We start from the raw sequence: 18,655 nt of genomic DNA on the forward strand, positions 1-18,655 counted from the left end.
TGAAGAGGGAGTGGGGGGACAAGCACTGCTTTCCTTGTGCAGTGCCATCACTGCTGGCTTGGGCAGCTCTCGGCCCCACTCCTGCTCCAATCTGCTGGGTAAAATCCCATGGGCAGCTGCAGCAGTGCGGTGAAGGTGACAGAGGACTGGGTATGCAAATTCCTGCAGAGCAGCCATAGAGAGTAAGGGCTGGTTAGGGAATGATGCAGAAACCTTGGCCCTCTCCAGTTCCTGCTGTGGCCAGTGGGAGCCAAATTGTTTCCCAGATGGGCAGGTGCTTGCTCCAGAGACTGCTGAAGGTGACCAGCATCTATCCTGGTTTTATAACTGCCAAAAACCTGAGCCTTACTCACAAAAAGGGTTAAATCCTTAACCCTCCGCCATGTATTTCTTTTGTGCTTGCTGGGGTGGGACAGGGAAACAATCTCAGCTCTGAAACTCTACCTAATGAAACTGCCTGGAGAACAATTTTAGGCCTGGTTCTCAGCTCTCCAGCAGCTCCAGGTCAGGAGCATGAGATGAGCTGAAGCTCAGCCTTTGCCTGACCCTCTCCCTCAGAGGAGGGGAGCCCCACCACCCAGCCTGAGCACCTCTGCTCCTCTTCCACTTGCTTTGACAACTAAATATCCTTGGGGAAGGGCTCAAACCAGGCTCCTCAGCCTCAGACAAGGGTATCCTCATGCCCTCACTTGGTCCCCAGTTTATTGCCCCCCCCCCCCCCCACCCCCAGCCTTGGAATAAAGCCTGGGTGCCATGGACCTCACTGCTGCAGCCTGGTGAGTTCAGACCCTTCATCCACAGCTCATCTCAGGTGGAAAAGGGATGGCTGCCACGAGAACAAAGTGCTGGCTTTTGCTGGATCTCCTAAGAAAAGCAAAGTGCTCATTTCATTCCGATCCCTGAATGGAATGAGTCCTTGCCCTCCTCTCTGCTTCCCCTTCCCCCAGCTTTCCAGTCTGGCTGCCAAACGGAAAAGCACATTTTTCATAGTGACCTAATGAACACAACAAGAAAGATTTCTTCAGGAGATTAGAAAAATAGCAGTTCAATCTTATGTGAAAAGTCACTTTGCTGAGGGGAGGAGGGGCAGGTAATTCTGATATGGCACTCAAAAAAATTGGGGCCCCATTCCCACATGGCAGTGACTGGTAACACAGCAGAACTTACAGGAAGCTGCTGGGGCACTCCAGCTGTGTGTAAGAGCAAGTCAAAGATGAATATTTGTATCTGGCACTAATACATACACTGGTAAGCCCTGCACAAATTAAAGTCCAAATGTGAACAACTAATAAACACTTTATGATGTGAAGCCTCAGAGAATACTGTCTGCTGTATGTCTAAAATCCTACAGTGGAAAGGTACAGCAAAATAATTAAAAATTCCTTTTCATAATGAATTCCTGAGTTGTGCCTAGTCCTCTCCACTGCTCAGAGCCCTTTGCTTCAGCTGACACCACCAAAACTGATGATGCATCACAGGATTTAAAAGTTCATAGAAACATCTGTAAGGAAGGTCCTTTACAAGGATTATTAGAACATAATTAACTTGAGAGAGGCTGAGTATGTATTACCTAAGCACCTTGGGAGAAGGCCTCATTAAATACATGACTCAGGCTTCCTAATTTCTTTTAAAAACTTTTTTTTTCTTTTTTTGTTTTACACCAATCTGAAGCTCTGCCTATAACAAGGACAAAACTACTAAATTAACCTGCTAGGTGACAGTTATATATAGCATATACAGTACTGAGATAAAAATCAAGATTAAGGCCTTACTTGAATACAAAAGTCTTTTCGGAGTTTGGCTTCAAAACCCATGACTCCAATTCATCACTGCTTTTGAAGAAGCCAAAGACCCAATGACCAAAAGAGCAAAAACCCATCTAACCTACTGCATTTATTTAAGTGGACTTCTCTCCCAAACGATTCTTGTTTCTTCTTTTTAGCCAGCTATCAAAAAGTAAGCATCCAGCAAGGGTCTGTCAGCAGGCAGAAAATACAGAGAGCTCCACCATACACTGTGAGTCAGGATCCGAGCACATACACACACAAGGAGAAGGAAACAAGAACACAGCCGTAAAGACCAGAGGGAGCTGTCTCAGGCTGCAGCCTGTCCTACCTGGCAGAGCTTCTGTAGCGCTGCCCTGGGCTCTGCTGGAGCCGCAGCTCAGCCTGGCAGCACCGCGGCTTCAGGTCCTCCCAGAGACTCCAGCTCCTGCCGGGAGGAACACCTCGCCTGGAGGCGCACGGACAAGGGAGAGCTTAAAGGCTCACAGGAGATAAAATGTAAAGTGAGAGGGGTTCCTCCTGACACTGAGCCACGGCTCCCGGGGGAACAGGGATCCTCGTGGCACTACGGCACACGCTGCAGAGGGACACCCAGGATTAAACCACATCTTCCCTGTGCACCTGGTGATTACAGTAACTAGAGTACAGCAAAGTTATCCTCAGGTGACACAGGCTTTGGGGCAAGGGCAAGGCTGAGAGAGGAGCAATGAGACACAGAGATTAGTGTCCTAGTAGTAACAAGTATGTTGTAAAAAGGCAATGTGTGTCCTTGGCTGGTTTTTATATTCGTCTCCCACCAAACATGGGCTATGTGTCCTCAGCCAGTTATGGGACACTTGCAGATAGTTCCATTCTTCCTCATTTTTCAGTTTGTCTAAAATATTTAAAAAAAAAAAACCAACCAAAACACTCTATGCACCCAAACCAAGATCCACTAAAAATAATGAGCCAATCGCAGGTCATAGCAGAAACAAGTATTCAATAAAAAAAGTGAGATCACAGAATCATAGAATGGGTCAGATTGGAAGGGACCACTGTGGGGAATCTGCTCCAATCTCCCTGCTCAGGCAGCATCATCCCAGAGCATACATGGCACAGGATTGTGTCCAGACGATTGTTCTGGAATATCTCCAGTGAGGGAGACTCCACACCCTGTCAGGACAACCTGATCCAGTGCTCAGAGGAAATTCTTCCTCACATTCAGGTGGAACTTCCTGGGCATCAGTTTCTGCCATTGTCTCTTGTCCTATTGCTTCACACCACAGAGCAGAGCCCAGTCCATTCCCTTGACACCCTTCCTTCAGTCTTTTATAGATACTGATTAGATCCCCTCTCAGCCTTCTGGAGACTGAACAAGCCCAACCTTCTCAGCCTTTCCTGTGGTGACTTGACTTCAAAGAGCCAACATTCAGCACTGACCCAAGATGGCATCTTTGGGATCCCTCTGCCCACATCCCCAGTGTCAGTCCACTTCCACAGAGGTCAGAGTGGGACAAGGGGGAAGTCAGCCTGCCTATGTGTGAATTTAAGTGCCCAGCTTAAGGGACTCATTTCTGAAAGATTCAACCCAGCAATTTTTATATAAATTACACCTCAATTAAAAACCTTCCAGAAAAAGAAAACAGGCAGATCCAAACAAACCCAAGACTTGCAGGAAGCAGCAAAGTGTTTGTTTAATCAGCTTACATTTGGCATTGTTGAAGGCAACTCAAAGCAGACTTCTTGGAAGGCCAGCAGCAGAGCCGGCCGTGACTGCACCCTGCCGGGCGCTAATAAGAGCGAGTCCCCAGGAGATGGTGACCTTGCCAGCGAGGCCAAGCTCCAGCTTAAGGAACAAGTCAGACCCACGCAGTGTGAAGGCTTCTAATTACTCCCTTTCCTGAAGACAACCTTCCTGAGATACAGAATAATACACCCCAACTTCTAATTAAAAAAAAGTGTTGATCCCACATTATGCTGGAATTGAAGATTTGCATAATTAAGTTGATACCAAATGCTGTGACAGACAAGCTGCAGGAGATTATTAGTCTCTTCTTTAACAGAATTTCAAAAGAAGCAAGATCCAAACAGCCAACAAATATTAGCAGAAGTGGTTCTCAAGGTCTAGGAAACTCAGGCATTATTTGGATTTGGGGCGTATGCTGGTAACTTTGCAAAGGAAAATCTGCACATGAACTCAAAAGCCATAGTAAGGCACCACCAGGCTCTGATGTGGCATCACTTTGAGGACTTCAGGAGTTCTTATTGTGAATTTTTCCTCCCAAGAACAGGATTGCTAAAGTTATGAATGCTATTCATAAACAGGGGCTGGAAGCACTTTATCCAACTTCTATACAACTGAAAAATCAGAGTTCATTATCAAATTTCATCACTCAAAGAACATGAAACATGCACAGGAAATACCCTGTTTCCAAGATTTCCAGTAATACTCATTTTGGGAGGGCAAAATCCCTCCCTGATTTCCACAATACCTGTTTCCTTATACAAGTAACAACCAGTGAGCCCAGGTCCTGTCATATCACATAACTGGACATCAGCTTCTGGAACAACAGAGCTCAAGGCACCAGGATTTTAGCCTAGACAGTTGTTAGTATTTTTCTGTTCACTTCTTGAAACCCACTCCAAGTTCAGGATGTGCAAGACTCTCAGTACATGCTAAATCTCATAAGTCACTCCAATGGTGCCACACTTATCTAAAGAAGTGGTTACAGTAAGGGAGAAATAAATAATAAATAATAAACATAACAAATATATGTGTCACTGCAAACTAATCCACATCCTTCTGTGGCCTGTGGAAATCTCAAAGTTTTTTCAGCTTCTAAGAAACATATTCAAGAAATAAAATCTGGCATTATAACTTAAAAAGATGATGTCCCATGACTACATTAAAAAGTCGTGATTTTCAGATTCAATTTGCAGATCTAACAGTGTTTTGTTTCATCATCTGGTGCTGTGTATGTAACTCTCAGTCCTCATTCACCTCAAACATTTTATGCTACATGGGAAGTTGCTTTTCCTGTCACTCCATGCTATTCCAAAACACAGTCTCAAAAGTTTTGAGACACAACCTGCAGGAACACCTTGTTAAAGACGCTACTGGGTGCTTAACATAGCTTCAGTCAAGGAAAGGAGAAGAAAGGAAAGGGGGAGAAAGAAAAGGGAAAGGGAAAAAGAAAGACTGGGAAGCCCTGTGAGACCAGAAGGCAGGTGAGGTCACTGCCCGGGACACGCCCGGCTCGGCTGCCCCGGCTCCCGCCTTCGGATGTTCAGAGCAGGTCTGTACTGCACACTCCGCATCCCCAGTAGTACACGTTTCTTGCTGGCAGTCCCCCACGATGCCCCGAAGCTACCAGCACAGGTTAACGTCTATACGTAGTGAATACAAGTTACTAACCTCGCATTTTGCACCCTCTGCCCCATAAAGCTCAGCACAATCTCAGAACAAGTTTTGCTCCAGCCCTCCGTTGCTCTCCCGAGATGCAGCTGCCTCCCCGCAAGGCAGCCGGCATGATGACAGCCAACAGCCCTGTGGAGCAAACACACCTCACTCGGCTACGTAGACATTTCTCCCCTGAGCATGCACCACATCCTGCACCACCTTTGCTTCAGCTTCAGCTTCTGACAGACCAAACATCACTGCTCTGACAGGATTTGAAGAATACAGCACACAAATGAAGTGAACCGCAGCAGCACGATGTTCACACAGGAGGAAGAGAGTAGCTCTAAGATCGGAGGGTTCCGCTGCATCTGTTGTATCTGGGATAAAAGTTAAGTTTTGAACCGCAGGAGAAAGAATAATTAACAAAACATCACTGATGTATGTTCAAATGTTATTTCTTTTCCTACCCATAAACTCTGTGTTCATCTCAGTGCTACTGAATGCATTAGCTCCCATGGACTTACTCCCCAGGAAAGCTCCAGTTTTGAAGAAAGGAAGAGCAGAAAGGAGGTTGTTTATACAGTTGACACACACTAATGCCAGCACAAAAAGCACTGTCCTGGGGCAAGAGGTCCAGCCATGTCCATACTGTTACACCAAACATGAACCACAGCTGAAAGATTCAGAATATTAAATGCAGTTTGTGGGCACAATATATGAACACTTCCTTGCACAGTGAAGGACAGAAAAGTAGGTGAACTATTGTCCTGTACTTTTATCCAGCTTTCAGTTGGATGGATATATAAGTTCTGCATCTTACAATCTTTTCATATGACACATTCCAGAGGACAAAGGAGCCATTAAAACTCACACTTCAGACTGAGCACAATGGTTATTACATTTACTGTCCAATGTATCAAAATGAGTATCAACAGAAACTCAACTTTGGCCCAGACACACACAAGATGATGCCTGTTACCAGCTGTGCACACTACTGAGTCCAGTTCTAGGCTGCCAAACCCTTGCCCTAAAGCACAGGGCTCTCTGGAAGGGGGAGCTCAGGATCAGAGCCCAGCTCACTGCTAAGCATCATGAGGAACAACGCAGAGCCAAAGGGTTTGATTGAGCTATGGAGGTTCTGGAGGTTCTGGCCAGTTTTGGACATGCAGAGGCCATAAGCAGTTCCAGTTTTTGCTACTTTTGAAAAGATGGGAACTCCATCTCTGTGCAAGCTTATCCCCAAAATTATCCATTATGACAGGCTCTATTACTGTGTGTGTATATATATATATATATATATGAAAGTGCCACCCATCAGGTACTATACAATTTGATTGCAATACATGTAAATAAAAATACTTCAGTCATCCAGCACATTTAGTGCAAGGCTTCTGTTTCCACAGGCAAAGTAAATCTGACACCAGTGGCTCATTCTCAATGAGCAGTGGCAAGGACAACAAATAGTGCTGCCTTGGAAGCTTTAGGGTTGACAGAGCAGTTTGTCCTTGGAAAAAGGGGTGAGGAAAGACATTGCATTCAGGAGTAGCTTAGCATCACAGATTTGGTCTGCTTGGCATTCATTTATTCTGTAGCCAGTGGGAAAATTGTATGGACTAATTCTAGGAGACACAAAGAGTAAATCAAAGCTGTAAAGGTAGCTAACATGGAAAAGAGCAAGAACTGCACCAGGGATCCATAGGATTATATTTGTTATGATGGTAAATGAGGCATACTCTCAATCCTTTTAAATAAACTTGTGTACAGGGAAAGTACATGCCTACACATCTTCAAACAGCTATAAAACTCAAACCCTACTTTTAATTTAAAAAATTCCAAAGTATTAAACTCCATGTTTACTAAGTCCTGTTACTGCATTTAGCTGCACATTAATGCAAACAAACCAAACTTATTAATTGCACTCACACATTTAACTACAATCCTACAAATGAAATTTTAACAAAATTACAAAGAAGCTTTAAGTAGAAATTGAGAAAGAGAAATGAAATTAGATAAGGCACAGCAGAATTCTACTATAGATCGTAAATGGAATCCCATTAACGTACAAATGTGTAAACATCAAACTCACCTTACGCAGTGTTCTAGTGATGTCTTGTTCTCTCTGACAAAATTTTTCATAGTCTCCATTTTTCAATCCTCTACCTCACTGTTCAATGGTAAAGGGCATATTTTAAAAATCTGACTTCAGCAGAAATCCCTTCCTGAATAGTGTCTTCAAAATTCTAGTAAAATGGAAAATATGCTCTTAATATTTGCTACTGAAGATAGCCATCACCGCCTGCTGTTCTTCTGGCAAAAACTCTTGCCCACATAGCTTTTAAAAACACACTTTTCAACACCTAACTATACAGTCATTCATGTAACACTCAGCCTCAGAGCTTCCAAAAGCCACCAGAAGAAAGAAACTTCAGATGATGCACAACAGAAGTACAGAGGCAAAGCAAAGGACAAAGACCTCCTGTCCCAAATCACAACACTCATGGCTCTGTAGACTTCACAGGTAAAAGGACTTGAACCCATTTCTCCCAGCAAAGCACATGGGAAAGCATTAACACGCAGTATCACAACATTCATGCTAATAAAGAGTAAGTTATGCATAAAAGAAAACCTTCATACTGGTACATGGAAGAGCGATTTATATTTTGAGAAAGATGTTTCTGATGACTTTGAACAAAATCAAACCTCCAAATCAGCTCCAGCCTGTATTTAGTACTGTTGTATGGCTAAACAATAACCACATTTCTACTGAAGATTTGCATACACTGTGCAGAGACAGAGGTGCTTTAGTAACAGCCAGCAAACACCTTTTCAGAAGGACCAGTGGCCCAGCTCATTTCTCTTGGGGCTGAATTCTTGATGGACAAGGGCAAGAAAGTTCTTCAGCCACCACCGCCTTCTGCTGATTCAAAAAACTACTGTGTGTGTGTGTAGGTGTGTTGGGGGTGTGCAGTAAATTTAAAGCTTCATTTAAAAAAGCTTCCAAATAGTCAAGCTAAAATCTCATCCTAATTCCAGTCCCTCTCTTTAGAAGATAGATCCTACGCTCTTGAACAATAGCCAGGATTTGTAGCCTAACAGGCTGGAGAGAGATGAAAGTGTGGACACGTTATGAGAAATACTCTCCAGTCACAGTGGACCATTGCACCAGTACCATGCACTTGTTCAGTACAGCCCATCGAGAACTGCTATGGCAGAACTGAAATGCTCTACAACTGAGCTTTTTTTTTTTGCTTCAGTTCCAGCTCTACATATTGGAAAGCCCATCCCAACTATATTTTTCAAGATCTATGGGTGACAGTAATGTGAACCAAGACAAAAATACTGTCTTGAATTAAAGCAGAAAGATAGTTATGGCCAGGAAACCAGGGAATATATGTACTGGAATGCCAGAAATATGGTTTAATAAAAACTGCAGTACAATGCACACTCAAAAATTTCTAACTGTGAGAAGAATGATGCCACCAAAGTGCTATTTTTAATCTATTTTTGCAGCATACTGTCAAGAAGAAAAAAGTTCCAGGGTAAGAACTAAAAATTTCATTACAGTAACAATTTTTTATTGCATGTTTAAAATGCATTTTTAAAAACAAATAGTGCATGCTGACTTCACTTTAATCTCCTGAAATATGCACTTATGATGGGGAGCCCTGGGGCTCCAGATCCATCTATGATGTTTATTAACAAAATATAATCCCAGTACATTTCCCCAGGGGACAGTATTTAGTTCCAAAAGATTGTCAACCCTGTACTCTAACACACTTGAGTTAGTTGTTTGTGTACACTAAGTCCATTTATTTTAAATTTATTTTGTCTACATTTAGTGAAATAAAAACATCGCCCTGTACAATCCACCATCAGCAGTGAGTACAACAGCAAAAATTATTATACAGTTTATACACACTAAAATCTTGTCCTTTTTCCTATAAAGAAACCAGAACAAACCTAATCAATATAGAGTTTAATTTAGAAGAACTCAAATTACAGAAGGGAAAGCCAAAATTATTACGGTCTTTTCTGAGCCCCCAGAAGTTCCTGATTCATGTTGTTGGAACAGTGAGTGCAACTGGAAGAGTGGAACATGCTCAAGTTGTCTTCTCGGGTCTTCAAAAAATTATTAGCAAGTATTTAAATTAAACATGTCTAGTTAAAGAAACATTTGAAGCAGAGCAAGATAAGTGGGAATTTTGCCTTACCACTTGTGGTTTCTTTTAAACCCAACTTATACAATGCGCGAAGTGCTAAGCAACACTACAGAAACACATTTACATCAACACTGAAGATCTGGGGAAATGAAATTCCAACAAATTTATTTTTTTAAATGAGCTGTATTTTCTAAAGTCATTTTTATTTCTCTGTTTTCATACAGTATTGAAAACAAACGCGGCACATTCACATTTCCCGAAGAATTGTAAGGATGATCTCTACAGGGATAACGTTGAAAAGCCTGAAGCTCAATTAATTCATGTCAAAAACTCTCAAAAGGAGTAAAAGGCTTGATCTGAATGGTCTAGAACATGTATTGTAATTTAATAGAGAAGATGGTCGTCTTAATATTAATGATTTAAAAGAACTTCCCAGTTCATGCGAAGAGTATAGTCCAAGAATAAATCAAATTTTCTGAACGCATTTTATGCTACGTAAGTGTATACTTTGCGATCCTCAGGTGTTCGTGCCAAATATTCTCTCTCAATAAGTCCTTCAATACGCTTTTTAATAACAACTGGACTTGGTAAGAATCGGGCCTTCAGCTGCTGAGTTACCTAAAACAAAATAAAACCCGACAATATAAGATCACAGCACAAGTAAGATCTTGAAGCATCCTAACAGAACACAACAAACAGAAAAATGTATTAAGACAGAGATGGTGACAACTATGAAGCATAAAAAGCAGCCTGCAGGCTTCTGACCATCCCTCCACTTGCTTGCTCATGTTGGGGTATGATTCAAAGCTCTACAGAGGCATGGTCACAACCTGAGATTGCTCCCAATTTCACAGCTCTAAGGGAGTTCAGGAGTGCAAAACGTGTAACGTCCTGGAGCTGTGTGAGCTTAGGAGTGAAGAGCAGCAGGACTGTTTGTCTGCTAAGAACTCAAATCTCTCAAACCTGGACCCAAGAGTCAGTAACAAGATCAAAGCAGAAAATAATGTTAAGCACAGTGGTTTGCTTTTCAAGGAATTTAACATCATAACAGCACTAAAAGTAGGAAGGAAAATTAGATATCCTGTGAGTACATCCTAAAGTGAAGGGTAAGGATTTAGGTGTGTCTTCAGACAGGGAGAAAAGAATGGATGGGTTAAATACAGCATCCCTCAAAAGCCTTTCAGCATCATGTTAGCGAGAGCTGTGTAACTTTGATGAGTTACTAGCAAAAGCAACCTCTGTACAAGCATACCTCTGCTACTAGCACGTTGTGTTGCATCTTCTTTCTAGATTTCATTATCCGAACTATAGCAGCTTCTATCTCATGTTTTCTGTCATCATCTACCTTCTGCCTTGTTTCTTTCCTTTCTGGATCAGATTCTCCTTGTTTGGCAGCAACTTAAAGAAAATGGAGAATGTAAATAATGTTAGCAAAATTAACAATTATTTCATTGTGTGTTAGCTTCACTATTTATTTCATCTAGACATCAAGTTATATTTTTGTGAGTTTTGACATTCTCAAAGTCGATGTTTTTTTTTAAATGAAAACCAGCTACAAGAACATATTAACACTTTCTGGTATATTTTGATAGCAACTGACAAGATAACAAACTGTTATTTAATTACTACTATGTTAAAATTTGAACAGTACTCAAATCTGCTTACAGGCACAAGCACCAGCACTTCCATAAGCTAATGAAGTGGTATTATACACTTCGCTTCCCTTATTTGTTCAGCCCAAATCATTGCCCAAAACCATTATAAGCTACCTGGTACTTGAAAATGGCTGTTGTATCATGGGCTAAAAACATCACTCATTTCACAGCAGTACAGCAACTTATGAGGCAATTTTCCTATTTCTGAATCAATCAGTAGCTTATTTTTCATTTTATTATTTAATTTGAATTTTATTTTTCTTTCAGTATTTCCTGTAAGAGATAATTACAAATTTTGTAAAGTAAAAGGCTTAACTGACTTCCACATTTTTCTTGGTATTTGAATTTTCATTTTGATGCAACTAATCATCAAAAAAAAAAAAATCTCTCTTCCTTTCACTTCTATGGACATCAAACCTGTAAAAGATAATTTGAAAGTTTTAAGGCAGTTTTGGGACTGCAAGAGAGTAGAATATAAAGCTCACTTACCCGTCTGAATCTTGACTCTGTGTAGTTTAGATGTGAACTGATCATTCACTGTAAATATATGACCATTTTCTATTTCTTTTGATTTAGGCTCTTTTGTGAGAACACGTTGTGTTGGTTTGCCACATGCAAGGGACTGTAGGGCTCTAACCAGTTCTCTTTCGGGGATATCAGTTTCTTGTTGAATTTCCTAAAGAAGAATACTTAGTTAGCTTATGGCTGTGGCACAAGTATCACCTGCTGCAAACAACATCAGGGACTGCTTAAAAAAGTAATACTGTGACAGTTGTGGCACTTGAAGGGTAAGAACTCATTCAGCAGCAAGGTCTCAGTTGGTACTGTGCAAAATGATCCACCTGGGTCAGTGCACAGACAGTGAATTCTGTCAAATGAACAACGCCATAAGCTGAAAGGAGAAGAATGAATAATCAGCTGTTCCATTTCCCTGCAATTTCTGAGAGGGCTGAAAGGATTTGTTAACTGTTTCCGAGGTTTGTTGAACAGGGTGAAACCAAACCTTCTGACTAACTCAGTATGGAAAACATCCATGACGTTCATGACCATTCCTGACCAAGAGCTGCACAAATGCTTTTGCATTCAGCCATGCTGTTGAAAAGAAGATCTTTACAAATAGAGCAAACAATGTCTGGTTTCACTGTAGCATAGAAATACTCTAGATTCATCATACTTCCTTTCTAAATAACTCAACTTATTTACAGCCCAGATGCCTTTCGCTAGGACTTCTCCAGGTGAAATACAAAAAGACCCCATTATAGTGCAGCAAACATACGAACTTTGAAGACTGTTTGTAAAAACATGTACATAACCTGGTGCACCTCTGTCAGTGTTCTTAAGAGTCAGCTGAGAAATGGATGTTAGGCAAGTCACCAGTGGTCATGAGCTAGTAAATAAATTACACTGGATGCAGAATGATGCTTTAATATGCTCTAGGAGGCCAACTATGTTGCTCTCTCAGACCTAAAGTGTTTACTGAGCTCCCATTCAGTAAAAGTTCATTTTTCCTCATCTCTTTTCTTCCTTTTTCTAGCCTGAGGAAACTGCAGACACTTCTGATTTCACATTCCCATTCAGACTCTTGAGGGACTCATAGCTGCTAAAGAGAAAAAACAAACCTCGCAGACATGCAGCTGTCCACAAGAGCAAATACTGTCTCAGCTTTCCCAGCTTTGGTTCCAAGGGCAGTATCAAGCCCTTACACTGTCCCCATAAATTCCTGATTCTCATGGCACACAAGTCCATGTGATGACCTTAAGTTAAAAAGAGCAGTAACAACTCCAAGTGATCAAAATGCTAAGATCCGTAAAGAACTATAAAGAACTTTTAACAAGTTCTTTAAAGAGTGACCAGAAAAATCAAACTAAATTCTATCAGATAATGTTATTTCTTGAGTATACTCAAGAATTTTTTTTCTAAATTTTCTAAATCAACCCAGAAAAAACAGCCACTTTTCTGTTGTCATCCACCACGGAAAACATGCAATAAAAATAATTTCTCTGTGATGCCAAGGCTCAGACAAAATAGGCATTATTTTTCAACTCGACCAAACACTACACACAGAGTGTTGACTCTGAAACTGTTTTTGACATAAGGTCAAGTTAACTGGAACGAGGTAAAAAGAATAAAATCACTAAGTCCAAAATTTTAAAAATTCAGAATTTTTGGTACCTCCTGCTTAGAGGTGATTTGGAAATACTAAAATGGTCTTAAGAGTATTCTTAGCATAATGCACTCAGAAATACTTACATATTTGAAATAAATTGTGAATATCCACATATTTTAACTATTTGCTAGTATCAAAATGTCTCTTCCCAAGCTGCTCATAGAAAGTTACTATTTCTTCCTTTGCTGTTTTATTTAAAACACAGCTGTCACCTTCATACTTTTTTTTTTAGATTCAGCACAAAGTAGCATTAAAAAAATATCCCAAGAAGCTATAATCCTTTACATGGTCACAACAAAAAAGTCTTTCTGAAATGGACTGATCAGCATAAAATTTAAGAAACCAAGGGAAAGTGCCAGGTTTCAGAGCTTATATAAATGTAAAGCCTTAAAGGCTACAAACCAACCCCAGCTTATTAATGATGTAATGCCAGTGACGTGCAGATTGCCAAACTTTGACTTTTGCTCAACAATTAAAATTAATCCTTTCAAAACTGAATCAGTTCTACAAGGCCATATATATACTCTGCTTTTAACAAAAATGAAATAAAGAGCCAAAAGGAAAATTGAGTGGGGTTTCATGCTACCCGTCCTTATATAAACCACTGTGTATCTGCTATTGTACTTCACTCTGCAGCATTCCAGCTGAGCCATGAACGCACTCAAACCATTTCACTTTTAGAATTTATAAGCCAGCATTAAAGTAAGGACCACAAAGAATTGTACTGCAATATGCTGCCTCAGAAGGAGCCAAAAATTTCGAGCTGAATAAAAAAATAAAAGGTTATGAATGTAAATGGGGATAACAGATGTTCCTGTGCTGTTTCCTTCAGCCTGTAGCATAAAGTTTTCCTAAACATATTTTTCTGAAGATATTTGATGTAGCAGTGAGAAATGTGCATTTCTTCCCCATCTCCAAGAATGCCTTATTTTAAAGGCCACATTAGATTCATGCACAGGAGTAGTGTTGATTACACAATCTCAGTGCTAAAATATTACCAAGTGAGCTCTATCTGGAGGCTACAAAAGAGATCATTCTAGGTATGAACTCTGTCAGTTCTACACAAGAAAACAGAATCAAAATGTGCAGAAAAATCAGAAGGAAAAGAATTTTGTCATTTTGTTGAAATAATAAAAAGTATTTTTAGTTTTATTTACAGACTTCAACTTGTGTGCCTTCCAAAGCAGACATCAGCAAAAGATGAAACAGGTAGCCTAATTTACAGTTCTAATCTCTCACTTTTGTGGAATTATTCCACAACCTAACTTCTACTACAGTCACATTTGTATTTCTTATTTGTTAAACATAAAGAACCACCCTTATTTCTCATGTTATTACAAAAAGTGTGCATTTCATCTTTTAAAATACTGAGCTGCAATGTAAATCAACTGAAAAATATGTTATTACATGAGACTTGATTAGAAGAATTGAATTCTTAGAAAAAAATTAGCATTCTTTGAAGGCTTGAATGAAGGTCATTCCTCTTCCACTTCAGCAGCATTAGCCTATGTGGCCAACAGTTATTTTGCATATACAAATAAAATGTTGCTGTACAGTAATACAATAAATTCATATATTTATTGTGAAGATTTTTTTTTAATGCAACAATCTTTAAAGTTTCCATAACATTTTATGGATAATTTTTGCATTATCAGTATCCCATTTTTTCTTCAATCACATGGCCTAATGGCTATTACGATTATTATGAGGATCTTATCAAGTTTACAATCGATAATCACACTGAATGCAAAATAAAACAGCAAAGTCTGTTCAGCTGCGAAGGCAACTTCAAATGAATCTGTTGAGCTATGAATCTGCAGAAACACTTATGTATCAGACAGTTTTAGGATACACAAGCACACACAAGTCAGCTCACATGCTCTGCTGCACTGAAAGCACTAGTTTGACACAACAGAGAAGGAACGGTTGCCCAGCACTCAGCAGTTAATCAGGGTATTCAATAATCAATGAACAAAGATAAAATTCCTTCTCCTCCAAAGTTTTCATAACCTTTCTTGGCTGGAGTTAAAGACAACTCCCACACACTTCACCAAAGAAACCAAACAACACAAATATGCCTCCTTAATGTTTTAGTTCAAGCGGGACACAAAGGGAGAGCTTAAGAACTCCCAAACCAGAAATAAACAAAACACACAACTTAAAAGCAGATGGACAGATTTCTCTATCATCTGGTCTTGGTAAAATAAAGTATAATTAAGAGCATGTATTAAAAATTGTATTTTTCCCTGCTCTACCAAGTGTTATTTATTCATAGATGGGTAAGGCTCTACTACTCATTAAGCCTGCAATTTGGTGGAATAAGGCAGCCACCAGCCCAATTTCAGAATCAGCTTCAAGAAAAAAAATGAGCCGTAAAGTCTCCCTCCTTGTTTTCACTCCCTCAAATATTCTGCAAAGTACTCAAAGCTGTAATGCTCCTGCAACAGATTTCACAACACACAGGACTTTGTGTTCTAAAATAATGTTTAAATTATCAGTAGTTTATTAATAATCTCTTATCAAATCCTGCCTTCTTTAATCACTACTGAGACCATTTCAAAGAAACTGCTTTATTAACAAGCTAGAAGTGTGCCAAATAAGCTGAAAACACAATCCAAACAAAAAGGCAAATGATTACTATGCATAGCACAGTCAAGAGCAGATGAGAAAACCTGGAAATCTACTCTGTTTCAAACTGCACCCACACTACTTTTCAAGGCTGCCAATGGCCTCTCAAACAGAAGATAATGTCTAAAACAAAACTATCAATTAAAATTAACAATATAATGTTCACACAACAAAGCACATGATACTCCTCCACTCCTAAGGTCGTCTTCTTCATCATCATCTTTTAGCTGACATGCCAGCCTTCCCCAGCAACACCCCTCTAGTCTCCTTGTTAAGAATCTCTCCAGACCCTTCTTCACTGTCCTTTCTGGCTGATCAGCTCAGAGAAGGGCTGAAAGTTCTTTGATTCATCCTCCAGCTCAGTCCAGCCTGCCAATTTTACTTAGGTATTCAGGAAGCCAGGATACAAACCCCTCTCCACCCTTTGGCCTCTAAATCCAGTTTCTCAAAGACAAAATGAGGAAATGGAGCCACCTACTGCATTTCAACTTCAGCTTTTCTACAGCTCAATGGCCTAGAACAACCACACTCACAATTCTCAAACATTTCTGAAACCTTCTGCTTCCAAATAATTTCCTCCCCTAGAACTGCTTCCCAGGTCATTGCTAATGATCTGCTTCTTGCGTTTATTGGCCTGATCCATACTCAAATAGAATGACAGGCACCTGATCTTCAAAGAGGACAAGAAAATGCCTAAAACAGTTATTTAGAATCAGGTAAGAAACCCACACCACTTACCTCAAATGTGTATTTTTCTCTGTTGTTAAATAGCATTAATATTGTCATCTGGAAAGTGGAGACTTGCAATATGTGCTTCCGTGTATTTGAGCCAGTTACTTGGGCACCTCCTACACCAACTTCTGAGCCATCTTCCTATTTTAAAATTCCAAAACTACTATTAGATTATTCTTAACTCAAAAATGTTTTATCCTGGTAAGATGAAACTTAAATTATGAAAAATTTCTCTAGGAGATCAGCCTACAGAAGCGACAGAAAAGCAACCACCTGGGGGCATAACCAGGATGTTCCTCCAGTAGCTGCCTCACAATGCCAGGAGGATTGAGGTCGGAGGCTCATCTGGAGGTCCTGTGGTCCAGCCACCACTCCAGGCCAGGCTATCTACAGCCACCAGTCAAATACTGACCATTGCTAAGGATGGAGACTCCACCACCTCTGTGGCCCCTGTTTCACTACTTGCCCACCCTCCAAGTTTTCTTATGCTTAAAATTACCAACATATTTATCCTACAGAAACACAATTTCAACATCCTCACAAATGCATGTTATTATTAATACTTTGTTATAAGAATTTTGTTTTCGTTTTGGATTGCCTCTTACATTCCCAAGCATCATGCCATTACTAGTTGTAACATGGGATTTTAGTACTGGTCTAATCACTATGAAATTCCTTTCTTGTATGCATACAAATTAAGCATTGTAGTTATATAAACTCTGCTTAGAATCTTGTTTTTGAAAAAATGCTGTCTACACTGCATTCTGCATAGGAAAAGCAGGCTGAAATTGGCTTAGCAAAAAAACTCTAACAAATTTCTTTTCACTTTTGACTAAAAAAACCCAGTCAAAAAACCCAAACCACTCAAACCATTGAGATCCCTTCAAGATCACATTTACTACTTTTCTACAAGTAATGCTGAGCGATGCATTCAAATTAGATTCGGGGGGAGGGAAAAAAGTCAAAGCAAAACTGCTACAAAGAAAGAATCAGACTATAAGGCTGATGGAAGGCATCTTTTTCTCATCCTTACATTCTCAATGGGCTTGCTTTTATTTTACAGAATTCTGAAGTTACTAAAAAATATGCATTTGTTTACTTTTAAAAAGAGATACAATATTTACATAATCTTGATTTCCTACCTTTTTAACAGGCCCATAGAAAGTGGCATTGAGATCTGCAGAGCCCATGTGATGCTGGAGTGTCAGCTGTCGCCCACTGTGTTTGGCTAAATAAAATCTGTAATAGAATTGAATTGAAAATAATATATAGTTCACATTTTGTATTGAAGAATAAATCCCTTTAAAAAGTTACATAGCCTTTTTGAGCTATTGAGGACATTCTTAAAACATTTATAACCTTCCGCTTTTTCAAAACATTAACTTTTGCCAGAATTCTATTTAAAATCTCCCAAAACATCAAGCATTGCATTCTCCAATTTTCACATGAGCTAAAGAAGAGCAGTTTGTCAGCACATCTTTAACAGTAAAACTGTTAAAAAAATCTGTACACGTGAAAAAAAAAAATCTGTACAGGCAAGTTTAAAAAGTTTCTTCTCAAAAGAAGAAACTACCTAAAAATCTGTTTTAATACATACCTTCTAAATATTTCAAAAGCATGTCTGGGAGCTGGAGGGATGTTGCACTTTGGTGTGGCTGACTGGGTAGGCCAGTAACCTGTTGTGAGGACACGCACTGTGAGATCAACACCTCCTAATGAGACCTAAGGGTAATTGGAAGAAAACATACACTATTTTAAAACAAGACCATGTTTCACCACTTTTTCTATATCAGTGTAAAATGCTTGGAATTTTGTCTAACTACGAAAGAAACAGATGTATCTGTCAACATTCTTTTTACAAAACCAGACAAATAAATTAATTTATCACTGTCAGAGTAGATGGTACAGCAAAAATCCTCTACATTATTCCCCTCTGGCATTTAAAAGCATACAGAATTGAACAAAATAAATTCTTAATCAAGAACTAAATGTCTGTGATCATAAACAGAACTTACAATATGTGCAACAAATCTTTCTAAATAGGTTTTCTGATGACATGCAATAAAGCTGGTTTGCACTAAATGTGTCAGTTTCAAAGTAACTCTTTCTAAATGTACTCTCTGGAAGTAGAGAGGAAATACTGAATATCT

At 39.7% G+C, this 18,655-nt stretch overlaps 1 protein-coding gene across 1 annotated transcript in view; it reads right to left on the minus strand.

Moving 5' to 3' along the window:
• Positions 1-9,461: 9,461 nt before the first annotated feature.
• The window catches only part of CUL3 (cullin 3), a 55,737-nt gene continuing 46,543 nt past the window's right edge, over positions 9,462-18,655 (minus strand). The window contains exons 11-16 of the mRNA XM_042041867.1: positions 18,103-18,227; positions 17,648-17,744; positions 16,512-16,646; positions 11,468-11,654; positions 10,576-10,721; positions 9,462-9,941 (exon numbers count right to left, since the gene is read on the minus strand). Coding sequence (XP_041897801.1) covers positions 9,810-9,941; positions 10,576-10,721; positions 11,468-11,654; positions 16,512-16,646; positions 17,648-17,744; positions 18,103-18,227 — 822 coding nt within the window. The 3' untranslated portion in view covers positions 9,462-9,809. The remainder of the gene's footprint in view (positions 9,942-10,575; positions 10,722-11,467; positions 11,655-16,511; positions 16,647-17,647; positions 17,745-18,102; positions 18,228-18,655) is intronic.

Source organism: Corvus kubaryi, unplaced genomic scaffold (assembly GCF_017639235.1).
Source record: "Corvus kubaryi isolate FWS band 111438036 unplaced genomic scaffold, C.kubaryi_AGA036_p1.0 37397, whole genome shotgun sequence".
Taxonomy (NCBI): domain Eukaryota; kingdom Metazoa; phylum Chordata; class Aves; order Passeriformes; family Corvidae; genus Corvus; species Corvus kubaryi.